General features: G+C 42.6%; 1 protein-coding gene across 1 annotated transcript in view; it reads right to left on the reverse strand.

Moving 5' to 3' along the window:
• The window catches only part of sec63 (SEC63 homolog, protein translocation regulator), a 107,136-nt gene extending 86,525 nt beyond the window's left edge, over nucleotides 1-20,611 (reverse strand). Inside the window, exons 1-4 of the mRNA XM_060914131.1 lie at nucleotides 20,374-20,611; nucleotides 12,506-12,605; nucleotides 4,422-4,536; nucleotides 4,161-4,273 (exon numbers count right to left, since the gene is read on the reverse strand). Coding sequence (XP_060770114.1) covers nucleotides 4,161-4,273; nucleotides 4,422-4,536; nucleotides 12,506-12,605; nucleotides 20,374-20,497 — 452 coding nt within the window. The 5' untranslated portion in view covers nucleotides 20,498-20,611. The remainder of the gene's footprint in view (nucleotides 1-4,160; nucleotides 4,274-4,421; nucleotides 4,537-12,505; nucleotides 12,606-20,373) is intronic.
• Nucleotides 20,612-20,848: the final 237 nt, after the last annotated feature.

The raw sequence follows: 20,848 nt of genomic DNA on the forward strand, positions 1-20,848 counted from the left end.
AAACGATCGTTTCTCTGTGAAAACATCCCAGCAACACCACATGACAATGTGTCTGATCATCAAATACGTTATAATTACTCCAAAAATATTCCAATCATAGTAGATACACCAAACGGTGCAAAAATGATCCGAATTGGCGTTTTCCAGACTGAGGCGCCATGTTGTTTGTTTACTTGTCGCGGCTGCTCTCGCGAGATTTGACATAGACAAGGTCAGCTGACTTGTAGAGCGAGATTTCTCGAGACTGAATGACCTTTTACCCACTGGCGCGGGAGCTTTTGACAGAAGTAGTTCACGAGTTGTTTTTGTTGACACTTGGGCATTTAAAGATGTCATCCCGCGGCACGAAGCGGAAGAAAACCAAAGACTGTCTGGGGCAGAAGAAGATTACTTCTTTCTTTTTCAATGTTGACAGACAATTTGTTACAATTTCCCTCTCAGATAACCTCAGAATGTCCCATTGGAGCCTCAATTTTTCAAAGGCTTTGATATTTCATGATATGATATTGAATTTACTATATGATATTAACTATGATATTGAATTTACACTTTGTTGAATTAATTCAATATCATAGTCGCCACTGAAGTCCACTCGATCCTTGTTTACCGTCAATGGATCGGTCACTCGTCAAACAGTCCGCCAGAATCCGAGTAGGGAATGGCTGAGCGTAGCTGTCAGTCAAACACAAGTTAGCCAATGGGAATGCGTTCCTGGACAGCCCACCCACACGAAGTTTGTGCCAAAACTGCAAGCGAAAAGTCAGGGAGCGCAAATGAGAAAGCTGGAATCGCAACCAAAATAAATTACGTCAAACAAAACTGAGAAAGACGCAGAACAAAAATAAAAGGTTTCTGAAGAGTAATAGACTGAGATTTTGCACGATTACACGAATAATTTGTTTGCCAGTCTAAAAAAATTGACTTTTTTTTTTCTTTTTGTGTATTTTGATTTGTCGTTTTTGTTTGATATTTCAGAAGTATTGTATGAACATTTTGGCACAAAATTGATTCCATAGTTCTATGGAGCACCTGCATGTGACATCACATCCGATCCAGATTGTAAACAGATGCCACCTTGTCGGTCAAACGCCATATTTCCGCCTTCTACTTCTACCTTTTCTTCTGGAAAACCCTACTATATACAATTCTACTACAACGTCAACTCCACTGAAAATCAATAAAACATAAGACGAGTGGAATCCTGTGTCCGAGTCCTTCCCTTTCAAGTGTGGGAAACCCATGATGCTCACATACACTTGACAGTAGGCTGCCACGGGACCCTGACAGGCGTGCAAAATGGATTGCTGCTATCAGGTATACCATATATACAGTAATGGTGATAGACTACTGATACTTGATCTACAATAATATAAAATATTCAACCATAATAGTGGATATGGCGGCGCATGATGGGGATGCTGCGACTACAAGCTCTCCCTACCTGTGCACGTTTTTTATGTTTTTTGTGTGTATTTTTGCGTGTTGTTCGTCTGTACCGGACTTCAATATCCACTACAACCGTATGGACTTACTGGACATTGGTTTCCAGCAGAAAATGACGGTTTGTAGCGATTTCCATCGCATGCACAACATTCCGGACGAGATGGCGAGACCAGCGGGGTCTCAATACTTAAGTGACTTACCCGTCCAATGAGGATTATTTTCTTGTTTACAAGATGCCACATCTGAGGGCGGCTGACAAATCCTGAATTTCTGTAGAGATGACTGTCCAGAGATTTATAAGCACGCAGTGCTCCACCACTGAACAGCGAGGGAAAGTTAATGAGGTAATTATACACGTCTGGGTATTCCACCTCTGGCAGTTCAACATCCACTGACACGGTCGTGAAAACTACGTCTGGTAAGCCATAAGGGTCACTAATCTGTAGGTCATTTATTTTAGACATATATCTAATTATCTGTTCATTAGAAAAATGAGCCGTGTAGTCCGTCGGTTGAAATTGATCCATTTTGTACACGAGTGCAGCAGTATTCAGCGGTGTTTTTTTACCGACAAGATGGCGGCTGTTTACATTCCGGTCACGTGACTGCAAGAGGTCTATACCTCTAAATTTGAGTGAGGAAACAGGATGTGACCTTTGGAATCAGGGGGATCATCACATGTAACACAAAGAATATTATTTATATGTGATGATCCCCCTGATTCCAAAGGTCACATCCTGTTTCCTCACTCAGATTTAGAGGTATAGCAGGGTTTTTTCTAGAAAAATTTAGTATGAGGGCGCTCACCATGGCGAGGGAGCAAAGCGGGGGGGGATGGTGTCAGGTCCCCCCCCGCCATGCAATGCCTTTGAAAAATTGAGGCTCCAATGGGACATTCTGAGGTTATCTGAGAGGGAAATTGTAACAAATTGTCTGTCAACATTGAAAAAGAAAGAAGTAATCTTCTTCTGCCCCAGACAGTCTTTGGTTTTCTTCCGCTTCGTGCCGCGGGATGACATCTTTAAATGCCCAAGTGTCAACAAAAACAACTCGTGAACTACTTCTGTCAAAAGCTCCCGCGCCAGTGGGTAAAAGGTCATTCAGTCTCGAGAAATCTCGCTCTACAAGTCAGCTGACCTTGTCTATGTCAAATCTCGCGAGAGCAGCCGCGACAAGTATACAAACAACATGGCGCCTCAGTCTGGAAAACGCCAATTCGGATCATTTTTGCACCGTTTGACGGTGTATCTACTATGATTGGAATATTTTTGGAGTAATTATAACGTATTTGATGATCAGACACATTGTCACGTGGTGTTGCTGGGGTGTTTTCACGGAGAAAAGATCGTTTTGAGAAAGATTGCATGTTGTGCAGTAGCATATACGTGCATGGCCTAAGTGTGACTTGGGGTTCAATCGGCATTTCGGTAAGAGGGCGCACGCCGAGAGTAAGTGGGCGCAGCGCCCCTGTTCCCCGGTTTAGACGAAAGCCTGGTATAGAACAAGTCACCTTACACAGAGGGGGTGACGTTGACAAGAAGTTATGCCAACGGGAACTCTCTTGGATATATACATTAGAAGCACTACAACCATCAGGTCTAAACGAGGATTTTGACATGAGCGTATTTATTTAATTCTGAATTGTTTATTGAATGTTGAACTGTTTATGCTTTGTTTTATGATGGCGGGAGCCTGATGTGTACACAGCATGGACTTGTTCTTTTTTCTATACGTTTCATGACTATTTTTACTACATTTCCCATGATGCTCTACTGACAGTGTGGCTGCAGCACTGACTACAGGTGCTCCTAATTAAGCTGTATTAACTCAGCACTGTTTGTTGGACTATGCACTCTGCCTGATGAAGGTCTAGCGACCGAAAGCTTGCCATCTCCGTAAAGAAATCATTGCACAGACTTCAAGTGTGCGGATTTGTATTCTATTTACTCAAAGTTTTCACTTAATCCTGCACCTTGCCACAGATAAGCGCTGATCTTTGATTCCTTTATCGCAATTTTTTGGAAAAACTCCCCCACATCATCAGACATTTCGGCCCGCAACAATCACAAAAAAGGCCCGCGAAATCCTGGGGGGGACTGAATATTGGTATGTCCTTCACTACATGACTAATTACCGCATTACTCGCACGGGGCGCTAGTGTCAATGCTTGTTGATACAGACAGCGTCTGAGAAGGTTGAAGAATAAATTTTAAAAAAATATGTAATATTTAGGCAACCATGTTCTGAGTTCGGGCAACCAGATTTCTACAAATGGTCGCCCGAATGGGCAACCATGTCTCAAAGTTAACATAGAGCCCTGAGGTATCATTGTAATTGGCGTGGGAATCGTTTAAAGGCGGAGAAGTTTGACAAGGAAAAGCGCTTGAGAAGAATTGACCATGGAATGTGTCATGAACCGGTCTTGTCTGGATGATAAATAGCCTGGATGAACGCTACCACACAAACGTAAGCCCTCCTACTTGCCACCGATTGTGTTTAGACGGTAAGCAGAAGCAAACATGTTTCAGAACAGGTTGCGCCGCCTTGTAAAGTCAAACAAGCTGTGCCCACCGGTGCCAGACTGTTCCGGAACAAATCGTGTTTCGACGGGCAGTTGGTAAAAGCAGCTTTAGTGTAGGGTGCAACAGTAAAACAAGTACAACTGCTACAAAGAAAAACAGAAGAATGAAACTCCGAAGCAGTGAAATGGTCCTTACGCTGAATAAGCTTTAGCAATCTTCATGAACATGGCCTCATCTCCTCCTTTGTCAGGGTGGTATTTTAGCGACAGCACCCTGTACTGCTTCTTGATTTCGGACATAGAAGCACTCTACATGGAAGCAGAAACACACATGGAATGTTCGAGAGCCATTAGAATAAACATATATTTTAAAATAATTTTTTTAAAAAAAGCACAATACAACAGAAATCCTGTTTTTCATTTTTTTTATTTAAAAAAAATAAATTAAAAATCTTACCGGATCTAGATTTAGGACCTCATAGGGGTTATATTCCTGGTACTCGCGATCTAATTTAGACACCTTATAAGCCAGGAAGATAAATACCGCCCAACCAAACAGCAGGGCTGCTTTTCTGTTGAGACGATAAACAAACAAACAAACAAAAAAATGTTACAATTCTTTGTAATACGCAATTTTAAACATGAGAAGAATTGTATGTTTGCATCATAAGATTCATTTCCGTCATGCAGACTATAAAATGCATTTCCAGATTATATACACAGTCACCATGGCAACACGGAGAGAAAGCTAAAACTACAAACTGCATAATATCTCATCTCATCTCAAGCCGCTTTATCCTGGTCTACAGGGCCGCAGGCAAGCTGGAGCCTATCCCAGCTGACTACGGGTGAAAGGCGGGGTACACCCTGGACAAGTCGCCAGGTCATCACAGGGCTGACACATAGACACAGACAACCATTCACACTCACATTCACACCTACAGTCAATTTAGAGTCACCAGTTAACCTAACCTGCATGTCTTTGGACTGTGGGGGAAACCGGAGCACCCGGAGGAAACCCACGCGGACACGGGGAGAACATGCAAACTCCGCACAGAAAGGCCCTTGCCGGCCACAGGGCTCGAACCCGGGCCTTCTTGCTGTGAGGCAGCAGTGCTATCCACTACACCACCGTGCCACCCAAACCTAAAGCTATATTTAAATAATTATTAATAGTGACCTTTTTGTAGATTTCATTTCCCCCCCCTAAAACTTCAGTGCAAGATATGTATCTTTAGGTTAGGACACCAAACATGCTCTTTCTGAAAGCGTACTTGGTTTTTTTTTGGAAACTAAATCAACAATGAATGCGGCGTCATGCTGAAGTTGATTACTTTCCAAAAACAATATGCCCTGAACTGTCAACAAGAACATGTCATACTTTTTAATCATTTACAGTTTCATTTAATGCTGTGGAACGTCTGTTAAATATGTGGAAAGCATCTTCACAGCAACTCTAAGATGATTTTGTTAGATGGGGGGGGGGGGGGGGAGAGAGAGAGAGAATAACTTTGAAAACACATTTATAATGAGCACACTGATGTAGACCTGGGATTGATAGCACTGCTTTCAGAGCTTTGTGTGAGCGCACGTATGTGGTGGGTTTTGGGCTGGATTTAAACACGTTACACTCAAACAATACAAAAGCATATTATTTGGCGTTCTGATTCATACATTGTTTTTTCAAAAAACAAAAAATTTCAATTTTGAGTTTTGCAACACTTTTTTTTTTTTTTAAATAAATAAAGTTGGGCCGGTAAAGGATTTACCACTTTTTAACGTTGCCATTCCTTCTCACAATACTTAAAAGACGTTTAGGGACTGAAGACACCAAAAGATGAAGTGTTTCAGGTGTGATTTTGTCCCGTGCTTCCTGTAAACAGGTCTTAAGGTGTGCAACAGTACACGGTCGTCATTGTCATGTTTTTCGTTTCAAAATTCGCCAGACATTCTCCAGAGGGGACAGGCCCCTTCTTCTTCCACAGCCATGCCTTTGTAATGTGTGCAGAATGTCGTTCTGCATTGTCTTGTTGAAATCTCCCTGGAAGAGATGTCGTCTTGAAGGCAACACATGTTGCTGTATTAATGCTGCCGTCACAGAAGTGCAAGTTACCTTTGCCAAGGGCACTGACACAACCCCATACCATGACAGACCCCGGCTTTTGGACTTCTTGCTGGTAACAGTCTGGATGGCCCTTTTCATCTTTGGTCTGGAGCACACGATGTCCATTTCTTACCAAAAAAAAAAAAAAAAGACCTGAAATACTGATTCATCTGACCACAATACATGTTTCCACTGTGCGATGATCCATCCCAGATGCCTCTGAGGCCAGAGAAGTCGTCGATGGTGCTTCTGGACACAGTTAACATAAGGCCATCCTTAAAAAAAAAAAATCTGTTTCCTGTCCACCGGGTGAGCAAAAAAATTCAGTCGGGAGGGAGGGATATATATATATATATATATATATATATATATATATATATATATATATATATATATATATATATATATATATATGTGATTCCACGCTTATGGGTACTGAAATGGGGACATGAACTTATTCACCTAAAACCATTTATTTTTTTACCATCAGGTCACAAAACATGTAATCTTTAATGAATGATATGTTAAAAGATAACTTTAATTTTCTGAGATGTAATAAAAACATATTTATATGCCAAAGTCAAGCCTATGAGTTCCAAAATGATGTCTGTTACATTACTTCTGTTACGATTGTCCGTCTCGCGTCTGTTACAAATTAATTACAATCTAGCTATATACCATGTTAATCTTATTGAAAGAATGTGTATGTTTATTCTACTACACATGTTTATTAATTATATTTGCTAAAACATCACCTTCCTATGTTTCAAAAAGTAATTCTACATTGTTAAAATTGAGAATATATATGTCCACAACACTTCTGTTACGTTCTGACTTTGGCATATAAATGTTTTTATTACATCTCAGAAAATTAAAGTTATCTTTTAACACATCATTCATTAAAGATTACATGTTTTGTGACCTGATGGTAAAAAAAGAAATGGTTTTAGGTGAATTTTTAAAAATAAGTTCATGTCCCCATTTCAGTACCCATAAGCGTGGAATCACTCACTCTCTCTTTTATATATAAAATCGGAATGCTGTGTTTGCTTTTTCTTTCAGTACTTTTTTATTACAAAAGCAGACACATTTAATAATATGACAGTTTAAATCAACTGAAACTTGTACAAAAACTAAGTTAGCATTTTAAATGCTGACTGCAACATTTGCAAAACTTTTACAAAGGTACTTAAAATGTCCGACACACGGACTTTTTGTAGTTCTAAATCGAGCGTTAGGCCGAGTTCGGATGAAATTACACGATTAAAATGATCACTGAATGATTTGTTTTTCTGAATCTTTACTATTTTGTTGTTCGCTAGAATACCATTTTGCGATTTCACACTTAAGCAAATGTTTGAAAACTCCGGATCTCCTTCCTTCATGGTGGCTGCCTTTTTTTTGTGCCGCACGGTGCATGCGCAGAGCTGATTCAGTTCAGAGTGCGCGCACTCGGCGGAGGCAGTAGTGTGTCGGAGGGAACAGAAGCAGAGATGACGCTTATTTTGTCTCCGGTAAACCAGTCTTCTCTCGTTCAATTACGTGCTGGCATCAAAAGACACCGTTGGTTGTAAATGAAACCAAACTGAGTGGTTGGAGTGTATTTTTATACACAAATGGAGAAATGTTCGCTGAGTGTGTAATTGTGTAGCCCCACTGCAGACCGTTGTCGTTGTTAATTCATAGCATGCTCAGCTGCGTGAATGTGTCATGCACCGAAAATAAGAGATTTACAAGCCAGGAACGCCTCATGATGCAATACGCAAGAAAAGAAAGAAGATTTACTGCCATTTTACTTTGTATTTGAGTAAAGTAAATAAATAAATGGTCTGTGGAAAATACATTTAATCCTGGGAGCTGCATGCACAGGAGTTTATTTTGTGTTTACTCCCCCCGGCTGGCTACTTATTTGTCATGGCTGGCTAGTATGAGCCTTAGGCCAAGTTTACATTAGACCGTATCTGTCTCGTTTTCTTCGCGGATGCACTGTCCGTTTACATTAAACCGCCTGGAAATGGGAATCCGCCAGGGTCCACGTATTCAATCCAGATCGTGTCAGCTCCGGTGCTGTGTAAACATTGAGATACTTGGATACGCTGTGCTGAGCTCTAGCTGGCGTCGTCATTGGACAACATCACTGTGACATCCACCTTCCTGATTCGCTGGCGTTGGTCATGTGACGCGACTGCTGAAAAACGGCGTGGACTTCCGCCTTGTATCACCTTTCATTAAAGAGTATAAAAGTATGAAAATACTGCAAATACTGATGCAAATACTGCCCATTGTGTAGTTATGATTGTCTTTAGGCTTGCCATCCTTCCACTTGCAAGTGGTAAGTGATATGCGCTGGGATCACACACACAGCGGCTCAGTCCCGAATCACTGCTTGTGCACTTCACTCGCGTGCTCTGTGGGCTGCGCAGGGCCGGAGTGCGCACCCTCCAGAGGGCACTCGCTGTTCAGGGCGGAGTGATTTGGAGCGCAGGATGCCTGCGGAGCCGAGCGTATCCGTGTATTGGTGTTGCTGTGTGCACACTAATCGTTTTAAAAACGTTAATCTGATGATCCGCTGATACGGTCTAATGTAAACATGGGCTTAGTGGAAAGCCCTGGGAATGCGGAAATGTCAAGTTCGATTTTAGATTTCCGAACCCGAAAAAAAATGTCGAAAAACCAGCGTTAAAAAAATAATAATTTCAACCGCACAAACGGCACTCACCCCGCCGGTGGACCGGAAACAGAACATTTTTTAATAATGGCCTAAGGCTTCCTTTCTGCACAGTCAAGCATTAACTGGCATGTGGATGTAACGCTGTATTGTAGTGCTTGATAAAGGTTTACCAAAGTAATCCCGAGCCCATGTGGTTATATCAGCTATAGATGGATGACGGTTCTTCATGCAGTGCTGTCTGAGGGATCAGAGATCACGGGTGTTCAGCTTAGGCTTGGGCCCTTGCCCTTTACACACCAAAATTCCTCCAAATTCCTTGAATCATTTACTGATGTACACCAAAGAGGGTGAAATATCCAAATCTTTTCATGCCTTCCTTTGAGGAACACTGTCGTTAAACAATTCAATAACTTGACAAACTGTACATTGAGATCCTTGGCCCATCTTTGATCCTCAAAGAGTAGTCCTTTCCTGAATACTGATTTTGTACCAAATCATGATTATAAAATCACCTGATTCAAACCACATCATAATTTACAGTGAGGCAAAAAAGTATTTAGTCAGGTCACCAATTGTGCAAGTTCTCCCACTTAAAAAGATGAGAGAGGCCTGTAATTTTCATCATAGGTATACTTCAACTATGAGAGACAGAATGAGAAAAAAAATCCAGAAAATCGCATTGCCTGATTTTTAAAGAATGTATTTGCAAATTATGGTGGAAAATAAGTATTTGGTCAATAACAAAAGTTCATCTCAATACTTTGTTATATACCCTTTGTTGGCAATGACAGAGGTCAAACCTTTTCTGTAAGTCTTCACAAGGTTTTCACACACTGTTGCTGGTATTTTGGCCCATTCCTCCATGCAGATCTCCTCTAGAGCAGTGATGTTTTGGGGCTGTCGCTGGGCAACACAGACTGTCAACTCCCTCCAAAGATTTTCTATGGGGTTGAGATCTGGAGACTGGCTAGGCCACTCCAGGACCTTGAAATGCTTCTTACGAAGCCACTCCTTCGTTGCCCGGGCGGTGTGTTTGGGATCATTGTCATGCTGAAAGACCCAGCCACGTTTCATCTTCAATGCCCTTGCTGATGGAAGGAGGTTTTCACTCAAAATCTCACGATACATGGCCCCATTCATTCTTTCCTTTACACGGATCAGTCGTCCTGGTCCCTTTGCAGAAAAACAGCCCCAAAGCATGATGTTTCCACCCCCATGCTTCACAGTAGGTATGGTGTTCTTTGGATGCAACTCAGCATTCTTTCTCCTCCAAACATGACAAGTTGAGTTTTTACCAAAAAGTTCTATTTTGGTTTCATCTGACCATATGACATTCTCCCAATCCTCTTCTGGATCATCCAAATGCTCTCTAGCAAACTTCAGACAGGCCTGGACATGTACTGGCTTAAGCAGGGGAACACATCTGGCACTGCAGGATTTGAGTCCCTGGCGGCGTAGTGCGTTACTGATGGTAGCCTTTGTTACTTTGGTCCCAGCTCTCTGCAGGTCATTCACTAGGTCCCCCCGTGTGGTTCTGGGATTTTTGCTCACCGTTCTTGTGATCATTTTGACCCCACGGGGTGAGATCTTGTGTGGGGCCCCAGATCGAGGGAGATTATCAGTGATCTTGTATGTCTTCCATTTTCTAATAATTGCTCCCACAGTTGATTTCTTCACACCAAGCTGCTTACCTATTGCAGATTCAGTCTTCCCAGCCTGGTGCAGGTCTACAATTTTGTTTCTGGTGTCCTTTGACAGCTCTTTGGTCTTGGCCATAGTGGAGTTTGGAGTGTGACTGTTTGAGGTTGTGGACAGGTGTCTTTTATACTGATAACGAGTTCAAACAGGTGCCATTAATACAGGTAACGAGTGGAGGACAGAGGAGCCTCTTAAAGAAGTTGTTACAGGTCTGTGAGAGCCAGAAATCTTGCTTGTTTGTAGGTGACCAAATACTTATTTTACCGAGGAATTTAACAATTAATTCATTAAAAATCCTACAATGTGATTTCCTGGATTCTTTCCCCCCATTCTGTCTCTCATAGTTGAAGTGTACCTATGATGAAAATTACAGGCCTCTCTCATCTTTTTAAGTGGGAGAACTTGCACAATTGGTGGCTGACTAAATACTTTTTTGCCCCACTGTAAATGTTTAACCTCATTACTAGCTCTAAATTGCCCCCGCCTCAACTGAGATACAAATCAAAGTAAATTTAGAAAAAAAAAAAATCACTGCTTTCTTTTTGTATCGCCATTTTCTAAACCGCCCCAATTTTCTGATTTGGAGTTGCATCGTTTTAGTGTCGTATCGAACATTTTAAAATGATACCCTACAATAACTAGATGTTCCTAATTCGCCTAGTCCTCAGGTACGGCGGGGGTGAGTGGTATGGAGGGGGTTGAAGGTCCTTTTTTTTTTTCGGTTCCGTTTGAGAGTACGTTGTGCGCGTTCTGGCTGCCGCTTCTCACCGGAGCCCTTATTTTATTTCTTTTTCTATTTTTTTTTCTTTCCTGTGTGTTTGTGTAGTTTGGTGTTTGAGTGTTTTGTCCGCCGGTTGTGGTGTAGCTCCGGACCCAGTTTGGGGCATCGGTTCCCTCCAGGCCTTGGTTCGCTGTGGGTGATGCCTGCACTCCCAGCTGTGGACTGCAGTGAGCCTGTTGCTCAATTTACATCGTGGTTGTCCAGCGCTCTGTGCTTTAACGCTTGGCGTGATGTTCCGAGCGATGTTGCTCGGTGGCGTCGCGGCGTCTGTGCAGGCGGTTTGGGACACACCAGCGCTCTGCGTGGCGGAGCTTCTCTGCTCGCTGTGTGGATCCATGGAGTGGTGTTTGAGCGATGTTGCTGGCGGCGGTGCTGGAGATGTGGGACTTGTTTTTGTGCGCCTTTTGGTGGGACTGTGGCTGCTACACCACGGGAATTACATCCTGACCCCTACTTGGTGGACTTTTTATTTTTTATTATATGAGTGATTCCACGCTTATGGGTACTGAAATGGGGACATGAACTTATTTTTAAAAATTCACCTAAAACCATTTCTTTTTTTACCATCAGGTCACAAAACATGTAATCTTTAATGAATGATATGTTAAAAGATAACTTTAATTTTCTGAGATGTAATAAAAATATATTTATATGCTAAAGTCAGAACGTAACAGAAGTGTTGTGGACATATATATTCTCAATTTTAACAATGTAGAATTACTTTTTGAAACATAGGAAGGTGATGTTTTAGCAAATATAACTAATAAACATGTGTAGTAGAATAAACATACACATTCTTTCAATAAGATTAACATGGTATATAGCTAGATTGTAATTAATTTGTAACAGACGCGAGATGGACAATCGTAACAGAAGTAATGTAACAGACATCATTTTGGAACTCATAGGCTTGATTTTGGCATATAAATATGTTTTTATTACATCTCAGAAAATTAAAGTTATCTTTTAACATATCATTCATTAAAGATTACATGTTTTGTGACCTGATGGTAAAAAAAGAAATGGTTTTAGGTGAATTTTTAAAAATAAGTTCATGTCCCCATTTCAGTACCCATAAGTGTGGAATCACTCATATTTTTATTTATTTATTCTTTCCTTGTCTATAATTGTAAAGCGTCCTTGGGTTTTTTGAAAGGCGCTATATAAATTTAACTTATTATTATTAATAATAATAATAATAATAATAATAATAAGGCAAATCAATGCCACTGACTTTTAATGGGAAATAATACCTCCCCAGTCTCGCTCACACTCATACACACTTACTTTAGTGTTGGGACAATGCTCTGCTGTGATTTCATAAGCCTGAGGCGATACCACAGACATCTTCCATGAACTCTTCTCAAGCTCTTCAACCGCAATTGTTCTGTAAGACAAAAAAAAAAACTCATTAAAACGACCTAATCACCATCCTACAGTGTCTTTACTGCATTCAATTAAATCTGTCATTTAATCAAATGTCTCAGTGTCAATCTCAAGGAGAGAGAGAGAGAGAGAGAGAGAGAGAGAGAGAAAGAAAGAGCCCCTTTGGGTGGTCAATTAAACCCCAAGTTCAGCAACTGACATCAGACTAAAATGGCTGCTCACAGCAGGAAGGTCCAACTTCCCCTTATTCTTAACATGAATTTTTTTCAGCATCAGTTATATTATATCCCCCCCAGTTATTTTTTGTTTCCAAATGATTTCTTGCTGACTTGAAGGAGGAGAGAGACAACACTCATCCCCTCTAAGGAGCTAGACACCTTGCTATGTTGCTTTTATATACAAAGGAAGAAATAAAGGAAATTTTGACGTCGAACCTGACACTTTTCCTTTGCGTGAAGTACAAAACGCTACCTTGACAACAACATTAAGATTGACAACCTTGTACTGATGTCTCCATGAGCTGACCTGAGTTTGAACCGACTTTTACTAATGTTCTCTTAAAATCGTTTTCATTTCGAGAGAACGGTAAAAAGTCCGTTCTTTTATAGACTTCAAACTGTTCTTTCAAACTTGTGCAAAGATGATTCAGCACGTAAATGGTTTGCTGTCAAACAAATAAAATTTGCTTAGTTCGTTTTTTGCACACCGTTGTTCATTGTTTTTCACTGTGGATGTGAATTTTTTTTAAAAAAGGTCATATGAGAAAATGCTTGTAGACAGAGTTAGGTCAGGCCAGATGGGAAAATATTTGCCTCTTAGTCATTTGTACAGCATGACTGAGACAAATATTTTTTTTGGTTGTCCATGTCCTGGATGTCGATCGTGTGTGTGTGTGTGAGATAAATAAATAAAGTTGTTTTTTTCGGGGTCTAAATCCTGCGCTCTGATTGGCTGGCGAGCAGGTCTGTATCCTACAGTACGGACCCTGGTTACGGACCTCTGGCGACTCGCTCGTTCACAACAACAAAAAAACAGACTTTGTCAACATTTCTCTTTTTTTTAAATAAGATTTATTTATAAGATTATCAAAAATCTTGTAAATTTTTGCCACCATTTCTCAGGAGAATAGCATTAATTTTACAGCATGGATAACGACAGTGTTCACAGCGAAAGAGTTTTACTACCCTGAGGAAGAAGAAATAAAAAACACATTTCAGGAGAAAGCTAAAAACCTGTAACTTGCTAACGCTGAGCAAAAACATGGCTGAATCCTGAATGACTCCTATTTGTATAAATAGGGGACTACATAGGCGGCAAAATGTAGATTTTCCTGCCATGGAAGTGCACTTGTATACCGAGGAGGAAGCAATTTGCATTACAGCCGTGAATGAGGATTCAAAATGGCGGCTCGGCTCAGTTTTCCCTTTCGGGCGCTCTCGTTTTCTGTTAGAATTTGGTAAAGAAAAAATAAATATAATTATTATTCACCAGCTTAAGGTCGGTCCGTATGGTGAAATACCGTGACCTCGGTCAATACTTTCAAGACCTCGGTCACGGTATTTCACGATACGGACCTCCCAGCTGGAAAATAACGTATATATATTTAAAATATTATTGGCTGGCGTTGAGTGGTATATCAGATACATTCCATTCAGCTAGCATGATACTGAACGAGTCGAAGACTCGTTTAATATCATGCTAGCTGAATGGAATACATCTTTCAACACAAAAAAGTCATTATTTATTATTATTATTATTATTATTATTAATACAATGCTGCTCAACACTTCTTTCTCTTTCAAAATTCTCTCAAATATTTAGTGAAGCAAACCTGGCAGCCATTCTTTTTTTTTAAACAAATTGCCACACCCTGTGTCCAAAATCACTCACTAGTGAGTGGACTATACAGCGAGTTTGTCATTTTGTAGTGCTGTCCGAATGTATAGTGAGAATTATTACACCTTATACAGTGCACTCAAAGTATCCCACAACACATCATGAAAAGTAGTGTACAACCGATGGTCACTAGCCAAGCAATATATACCATCATGGGGGGTTGGAGTGAATGCACTGAGGAAGAGAAACATTATAAACGGACAATCAAGTAAAATTAAAAATAGTAAGAGAATAGAAAATAAGCCAAAATAGAATAAGACACAAAATACAATTAAAAAAAAAAAAAGTTAGTGCAGAGCGAGGAATTAATCAAAAGCCTCCAATCTGATTTAATCAAAGGCAGCAGCAAAGAAGAAAGTATTCAGCCTTGATTTAAAAGAACTGAGATGCAGCAGACACAAAGTACTTCATATTTATTAGTGTGGGAAATATCCATCATCTCTAGCCGCTTTATCCTGTTCTACAGGGTCGCAGGCAAGCTGGAGCCTATCCCAGCTGACTACGGGCGAAAGGCGGGGTACACCCTGGACAAGTCGCCAGGTCATCACAGGGCTGACACAGACACAGACAACCATTCACACTCACACTCACACCTACGGTCAATTTAGAGCCACCAGTTAACCTAACCTGCATGTCTTTGGACTGTGGGGGAAACCGGAGCACCCGGAGGAAACCCACGCAGAGAACATGCAAACTCCACACAGAAAGGCCCTCGCCGGCCACAGGGCTCGAACCCGGACCTTCTTGCTGTGAGGCAACAGCGCTAACCACTACACCACCGTGCCACCCGTGTGGGGAAACATGTTCAGTATAATGTGTATTTAATCACAAAAATACATGCCAGGGCTCGACATTAAGGACTGCCCGACTGCCCGGAGCAAGCGAAACATGCATCCAGACAAGCGGGACATGTCCCAGACATGCCCGACCGGGCAAGTTGAAATGAGCATACATTACCAACTAGAACCACAAAAATGAGGCTTTTTGATCTTTTATTTCAGTTCCTAAAAGCGTCCTTCACTACGTACCTGCCATTATGCCTTGGCTGTTTTCTTAGTCATGGTTTCGTTTACTGCTTTGCAAGTTATTTTATATCCCCCCGCTGTTGTAGTATGGTACGCCTACTGTTTATAGACCCTTTGTGCATGACGTCACGCATCACATGATAATTACAGCTGGGATCAGTCAGACATCGTCTTTCGTGCAAGCGAGGCTTAATCTGTCTTCAATATGGTTAATTTTGGCGCCGTTTTTGCTTGTTCAAACAGAGAAATTGATAAAAGGCTCCCCGCTATCAAGAAAAACGTTAACAAATAGAAGCAGATGCTTCAAGAACAATGAGGAAATGAGTGGTTAAGGAACATGAGGAGAGGAGCTCAGCCTGAAAACTCCAGAGAAATTCATGACTATATTGAAAATGCATTTTACAAAAAACAGAAAATCAGAAGTGAGGATGGAAGAGTTTGTTTAAGAATCTTTTTTTTCTGCTCGCATTTGAGTTCGCTCCTTCATGAATGCATTTGATTTTCTGACAGGTGAAACCGCTTCCTTATTCGACACATAAAACCCAGATTGGTTTCAAACAACTTGGGCATTTTAAAAATAAATAAATAAATAAATCAACAAGGCACGACATGCGCAATAAATCCTGAAAGAAACAGAACAGATTAAGAGCGGAGAGAGCTGGAGCTTTGTTTCTATCGTCAGAGGAACACAGCCCTGTGCAAAATATTTATATATAGGGTTTTTTTGTTATATCATCCACCTCTAGGTTTATTTTTAAAAAACACCCCGCGCTGTCCCCCGACATGCTGGCTGCACTGATTCAGTTATAGGTTGCCAAGTCTGTATAAAACACCCACAACCTGGACACTAAATTTTAAACTCAAACATTACCCTGTCTGTCATGGGTAAATTTAAAAACCTACAGGTGGATGATAACACAAAAAAAAAATGATACATAATTATTCTCAAACACAGTACTGTTCAAAAGTCTTGGCACCCTGGTCTTTTCTTCATACAAACTTGGTTATAGATTTTTATTTTATGATTTCTACATTGAGTAATGAACCTACAGTCAGAGAGTTCTACACAAACACTCAACTTTACAACAGCTGCATGCATGTGAAATGGAAATAAATCGAAAAAGGCGGGAAAAACTATTTTAGATAAAATCGTTATTGTCCGTTATAAGTAAAAAGTAACCAATAACCAAATCAACTCAATGTGTGTGATTCATTTTATGTTGCAATTCACAAAAAGAGTACTCGCAAAATAGGGGGCAAGTGGGTTTAAAAGTTAATGTTGAGCCCGGCATGCATGTATTTATTAAATTTGAAAACCCACCAGCCGCCTGATCTGGCACGGTTTAATTGTGTGACAATGACATAAATAACGGCGCGGCAGAATAGTGTCCAAAAGTGTTTTTATCCTCCGCTGGCTGAAAGGCTCGAAGGGGGATTACGTCATGACGATGTCCGTCCGTCCCAGAAAGGGAAGGGTATTTACCTTCTGAAGTCAACTCCTCTCACAATTCTTGGATTCTTTGTTATACGCCAGTACTATGCATATTGCAATTTCATTCACTTCAGTTGCATTTTACCAGCGTTATGACCCTTGATTACCAAAATTGTACTCGGACAATCTCATGACCGTGTGCTCATCTGAAATAAACTCCTCGGTCAATTCTTGGAGCAATTTCACGAAACTTTGCAACAGGCATTGCTTTGTCAGTAACGCGCATATTACAATTCCGTTCAATTCGGTTACATTTCACCACAGAGTTATGATTACCAAACTTGTACTATGACAATTTCATGAGGGTGTATTAAGCACTTATAGCATAGATAGGAGTCGCCAGCAGGGGATATTGCGCTCTCGGAGCACTCTTGTTCATTTTACCAATGAGCTCCATTCATTATCCGTACAGGGTCACAGGAGAGCTGGAGCCTGTACACGCTGGACAAGTCGCCAGGTCATCGCAGGGCTGACACAGAGACAAACAACCATTCATACTCACGCCACCAATTAGCCTAACCTGCATGTTTTTGGACTGTGGGGGAAACCCACGCAGACACGAGGAGAACATGCAAACTCCGCACAGAAAGGTTTGAACCCAGGACTTTCTTGCTGTGAGGCGACAGCGCTAACCACTCCCAGTGAGCTCATCTCATCTCATTATCTCTAGCCGCTTTATCCTTCTACAGGGTCGCAGGCAAGCTGGAGCCTATCCCAGCTGACTACGGGCGAAAGGCGGGGTACACCCTGGACAAGTCGCCAGGTCATCACAGGGCTGACACATAGACACAGACAACCATTCACACTCACATTCACACCTACGCTCAATTTAGAGTCACCAGTTAACCTAACCTGCATGTCTTTGGACTGTGGGGGAAACCGGAGCACCCGGAGGAAACCCACACGGACACGGGGAGAACATGCAAACTCCACACAGAAAGGCCCTCACCGGCCACGGGGCTCGAACCCGGACCTTCTTGCTGTGAGGCGACAGCGCTAACCACTCCCAATGAGCTCATCTCATCTGTAGCCGCTTTATCCTGTTCTACAGGGTCGCAGGCAAGCTGGAGCTTATCCCAGCTGACTACAGGTGAAAGGCGGGGTACACCCCGGACAAGTCGCCAGGTCATCACAGGGCTGACACAAACACATGCCCCTTTTCCACCAAAGCAGTTCCAGGGCTGGTTCAGGGCCAGTGCTTAGTTTGGAACCGGGTTTTCTGTTTCCACTCAACAAAGAACTGGCTTTGGGCCAGAAAAACCAGTTCCAGGCTAGCACCAGCTCTCTGCTGGGCCAGAGGAAAGAACCGCTTATGTCGCCGGGGGGGGGGGCTGTTAAGACCAACAACAATAACAAGACCGCGAAAGGTCACCATTTTTAAGCGATGAGAAGCAGCAGCTGTACAAACGCGAAGTCCTCCATTATTATTGTTGTTGTTGCTGCTTCTTCCGTGTTGTTTTTGCTTCGATGTTCGCGCCAAGGTTTATGCAAATGCAGCGACGTAACTGACGTATTCAGCGACGTAATGACGTAGCTCCCCTTAGCACCGCGAGCTATGGAAAAGCAAACTGGTTCTCAGCTGGCTCGCAAGTTGAACGAGTTGTGAACCAGCACCAGCACTGGAACCGATTTAGTGGAAAAGGGGTAACAGACAACCATTCACACTCACATTCACACCTACGGTCAATTTAGAGTCACCAGTTAACCTAACCTGCATGTCTTTGGACTGTGGGGGAAACCGGAGCACCCGGAGGAAACCCATGCGGACACGGGGAGAACATGCAAACTCCGCACAGAAAGGCCCTCGCCGGCCACGGGGCTCGAACCCGGACCTTCTTGCTGTGAGGCGACAGCGCTAACCACTCCCGATGAGCTCATCTCATCATCTCTAGCCGCTTTATCCTGTTCTACAGGGTCGCAGGCAAGCTGGAGCCTATCCCAGCTGACTACGGGCGAAAGGCGGGGTACACCCTGGACAAATCGCCAGGTCATCACAGGGCTGACACATAGACACACAACCATTCACACTCACATTCACACCTACGGTCAATTTAGAGTCACCAGTTAACCTAACCTGCATGTCTTTGGACTGTGGGGGAAACCGGAGCACCCGGAGGAAACCCACGCGGACACGGGGAGAACATGCAAACTCCACACAGAAAGGCCCTCACCGGCCACGGGGCTCGAACCCTGACCTCCTTGCTGTGAGGCAACAGTGCTAACCACTCCCGATGAGCTCATCTCATCATCTCTAGCCGCTTTATCCTGTCCTACAGGGTTGCAGGCAAGCTGGAGCCTATCCCAGCTGACTACGGGTGAAAGGCGGGGTACACCCTGGACAAATCGCCAGGTCATCACAGGGCTGACACATAGACACAGACAACCATTCACACTCACATTCACACCTACGGTCAATTTAGAGTCACCAGTTAACCTAACCTGCATGTCTTTGGACTGTGGGGGAAACCGGAGCACCCGGACGAAACCCACACGGACACGGGGAGAACATGCAAACTCCGCACAGAAAGGCCCTCGCCGGCCACGGGGCTCGAACCCAGGACCTTCTTGCTGTGAGGAGGCAGTGAGTGAGTGCGGAACATGTGACGTCATGTTGTCTTGACAACCATATTCAAGGCTCATCCTCCATTAAGTAGAGTGACGTAGGATAAGCTACATGCTAACATGATAAGGTTACATGAATGAAACCTGCGAGAAGAGGATAGAACAGAACAGAACACACGTTTTTATTCCATCGAAGGAAAAAAAAAAGTCCTGTATGTATAATAATCTCTCAAACATCTCGAATCACCAGCTATCAACTCGTATGCAAATGACGCTGTGACGTCACAAGGCGAGTGCGCTTAAGTTACTTTCGTTCACTGGAGGAATTCACGAAGCTCCCGGCTCCGTATCTTTCACGCCAGAAGGCAGACGGGAGCGCTTAGAGACGCCGTTAACGTGAACCTGCTGTTCTCATGGAGCTCCAGGACACACAGGGGTCTGGTTTGATGGTACGCGACTCATAAACAACAGGCAAAAAACGACAAACAAGTAGCTAACGGCCGTTTCGTAACGCAGAATACAACCTTACGTAAGTTCCGTTAGTTAGACAGCTCGCTAGTTAGCTTCAGACTCTAAAGGTTCCTACGCGTTTACGTCTACAAGTTAGCTAATCACACACTAACACGCTTTTACGCAAACCGCTATTCTAAAACCGAAAACAAGTACAATGCGTACACGAGTTACAGTCAGGCTAATCATCATGCTAAAAAGAACTCGCTCATTAATGCACCGCGGCTAACTAGCAGGTTTATCCGAGTTCTGGCATGCTAACGCGGCTTCCAGCTCCTCCTCACCTGCATTCTGATCCCGCGGCCAGAGGTAATAGGTGGCAGGGATGACAATTAAACCAACAAAAGACGTAAGAAAGTAGAAAAACGTATTGCCGCTATCGTCGTACTGGAACTGCTGTCCGGCCATATCGGAGCAGGCGAGAAAAACCCCTCCCTTGCCTGCTGCTACTACTTCTCCGCCGTTGCTGCTGTTGCTTATCCGTCCCTCAGCCCACAGTTCAGGCTAGCAATCAGGACCGCGCATGCGTTCTTTTCCCGCCCGGATTCCGACAAATCCCGCCTCCTACTTTTTCATTGGCTGGAATGGCTTAGTCCACCAATTACACCTCAGATTTAACAGCTCGTGATGATAAAATGATTCCACGAGCCAATTATTTACAATCTGTCAGAATTCGGGTGGGGAGAAAAAAAAGTGCCTTTTGGATCTCGAAGCCAGCTTCTAGAAATCTACAATTTTTTATTTTGTAGAATAAAAGTC

The sequence above is a fragment of the Neoarius graeffei genome, chromosome 2 (assembly GCF_027579695.1).
Source record: "Neoarius graeffei isolate fNeoGra1 chromosome 2, fNeoGra1.pri, whole genome shotgun sequence".
Lineage (NCBI taxonomy): Eukaryota > Metazoa > Chordata > Actinopteri > Siluriformes > Ariidae > Neoarius > Neoarius graeffei.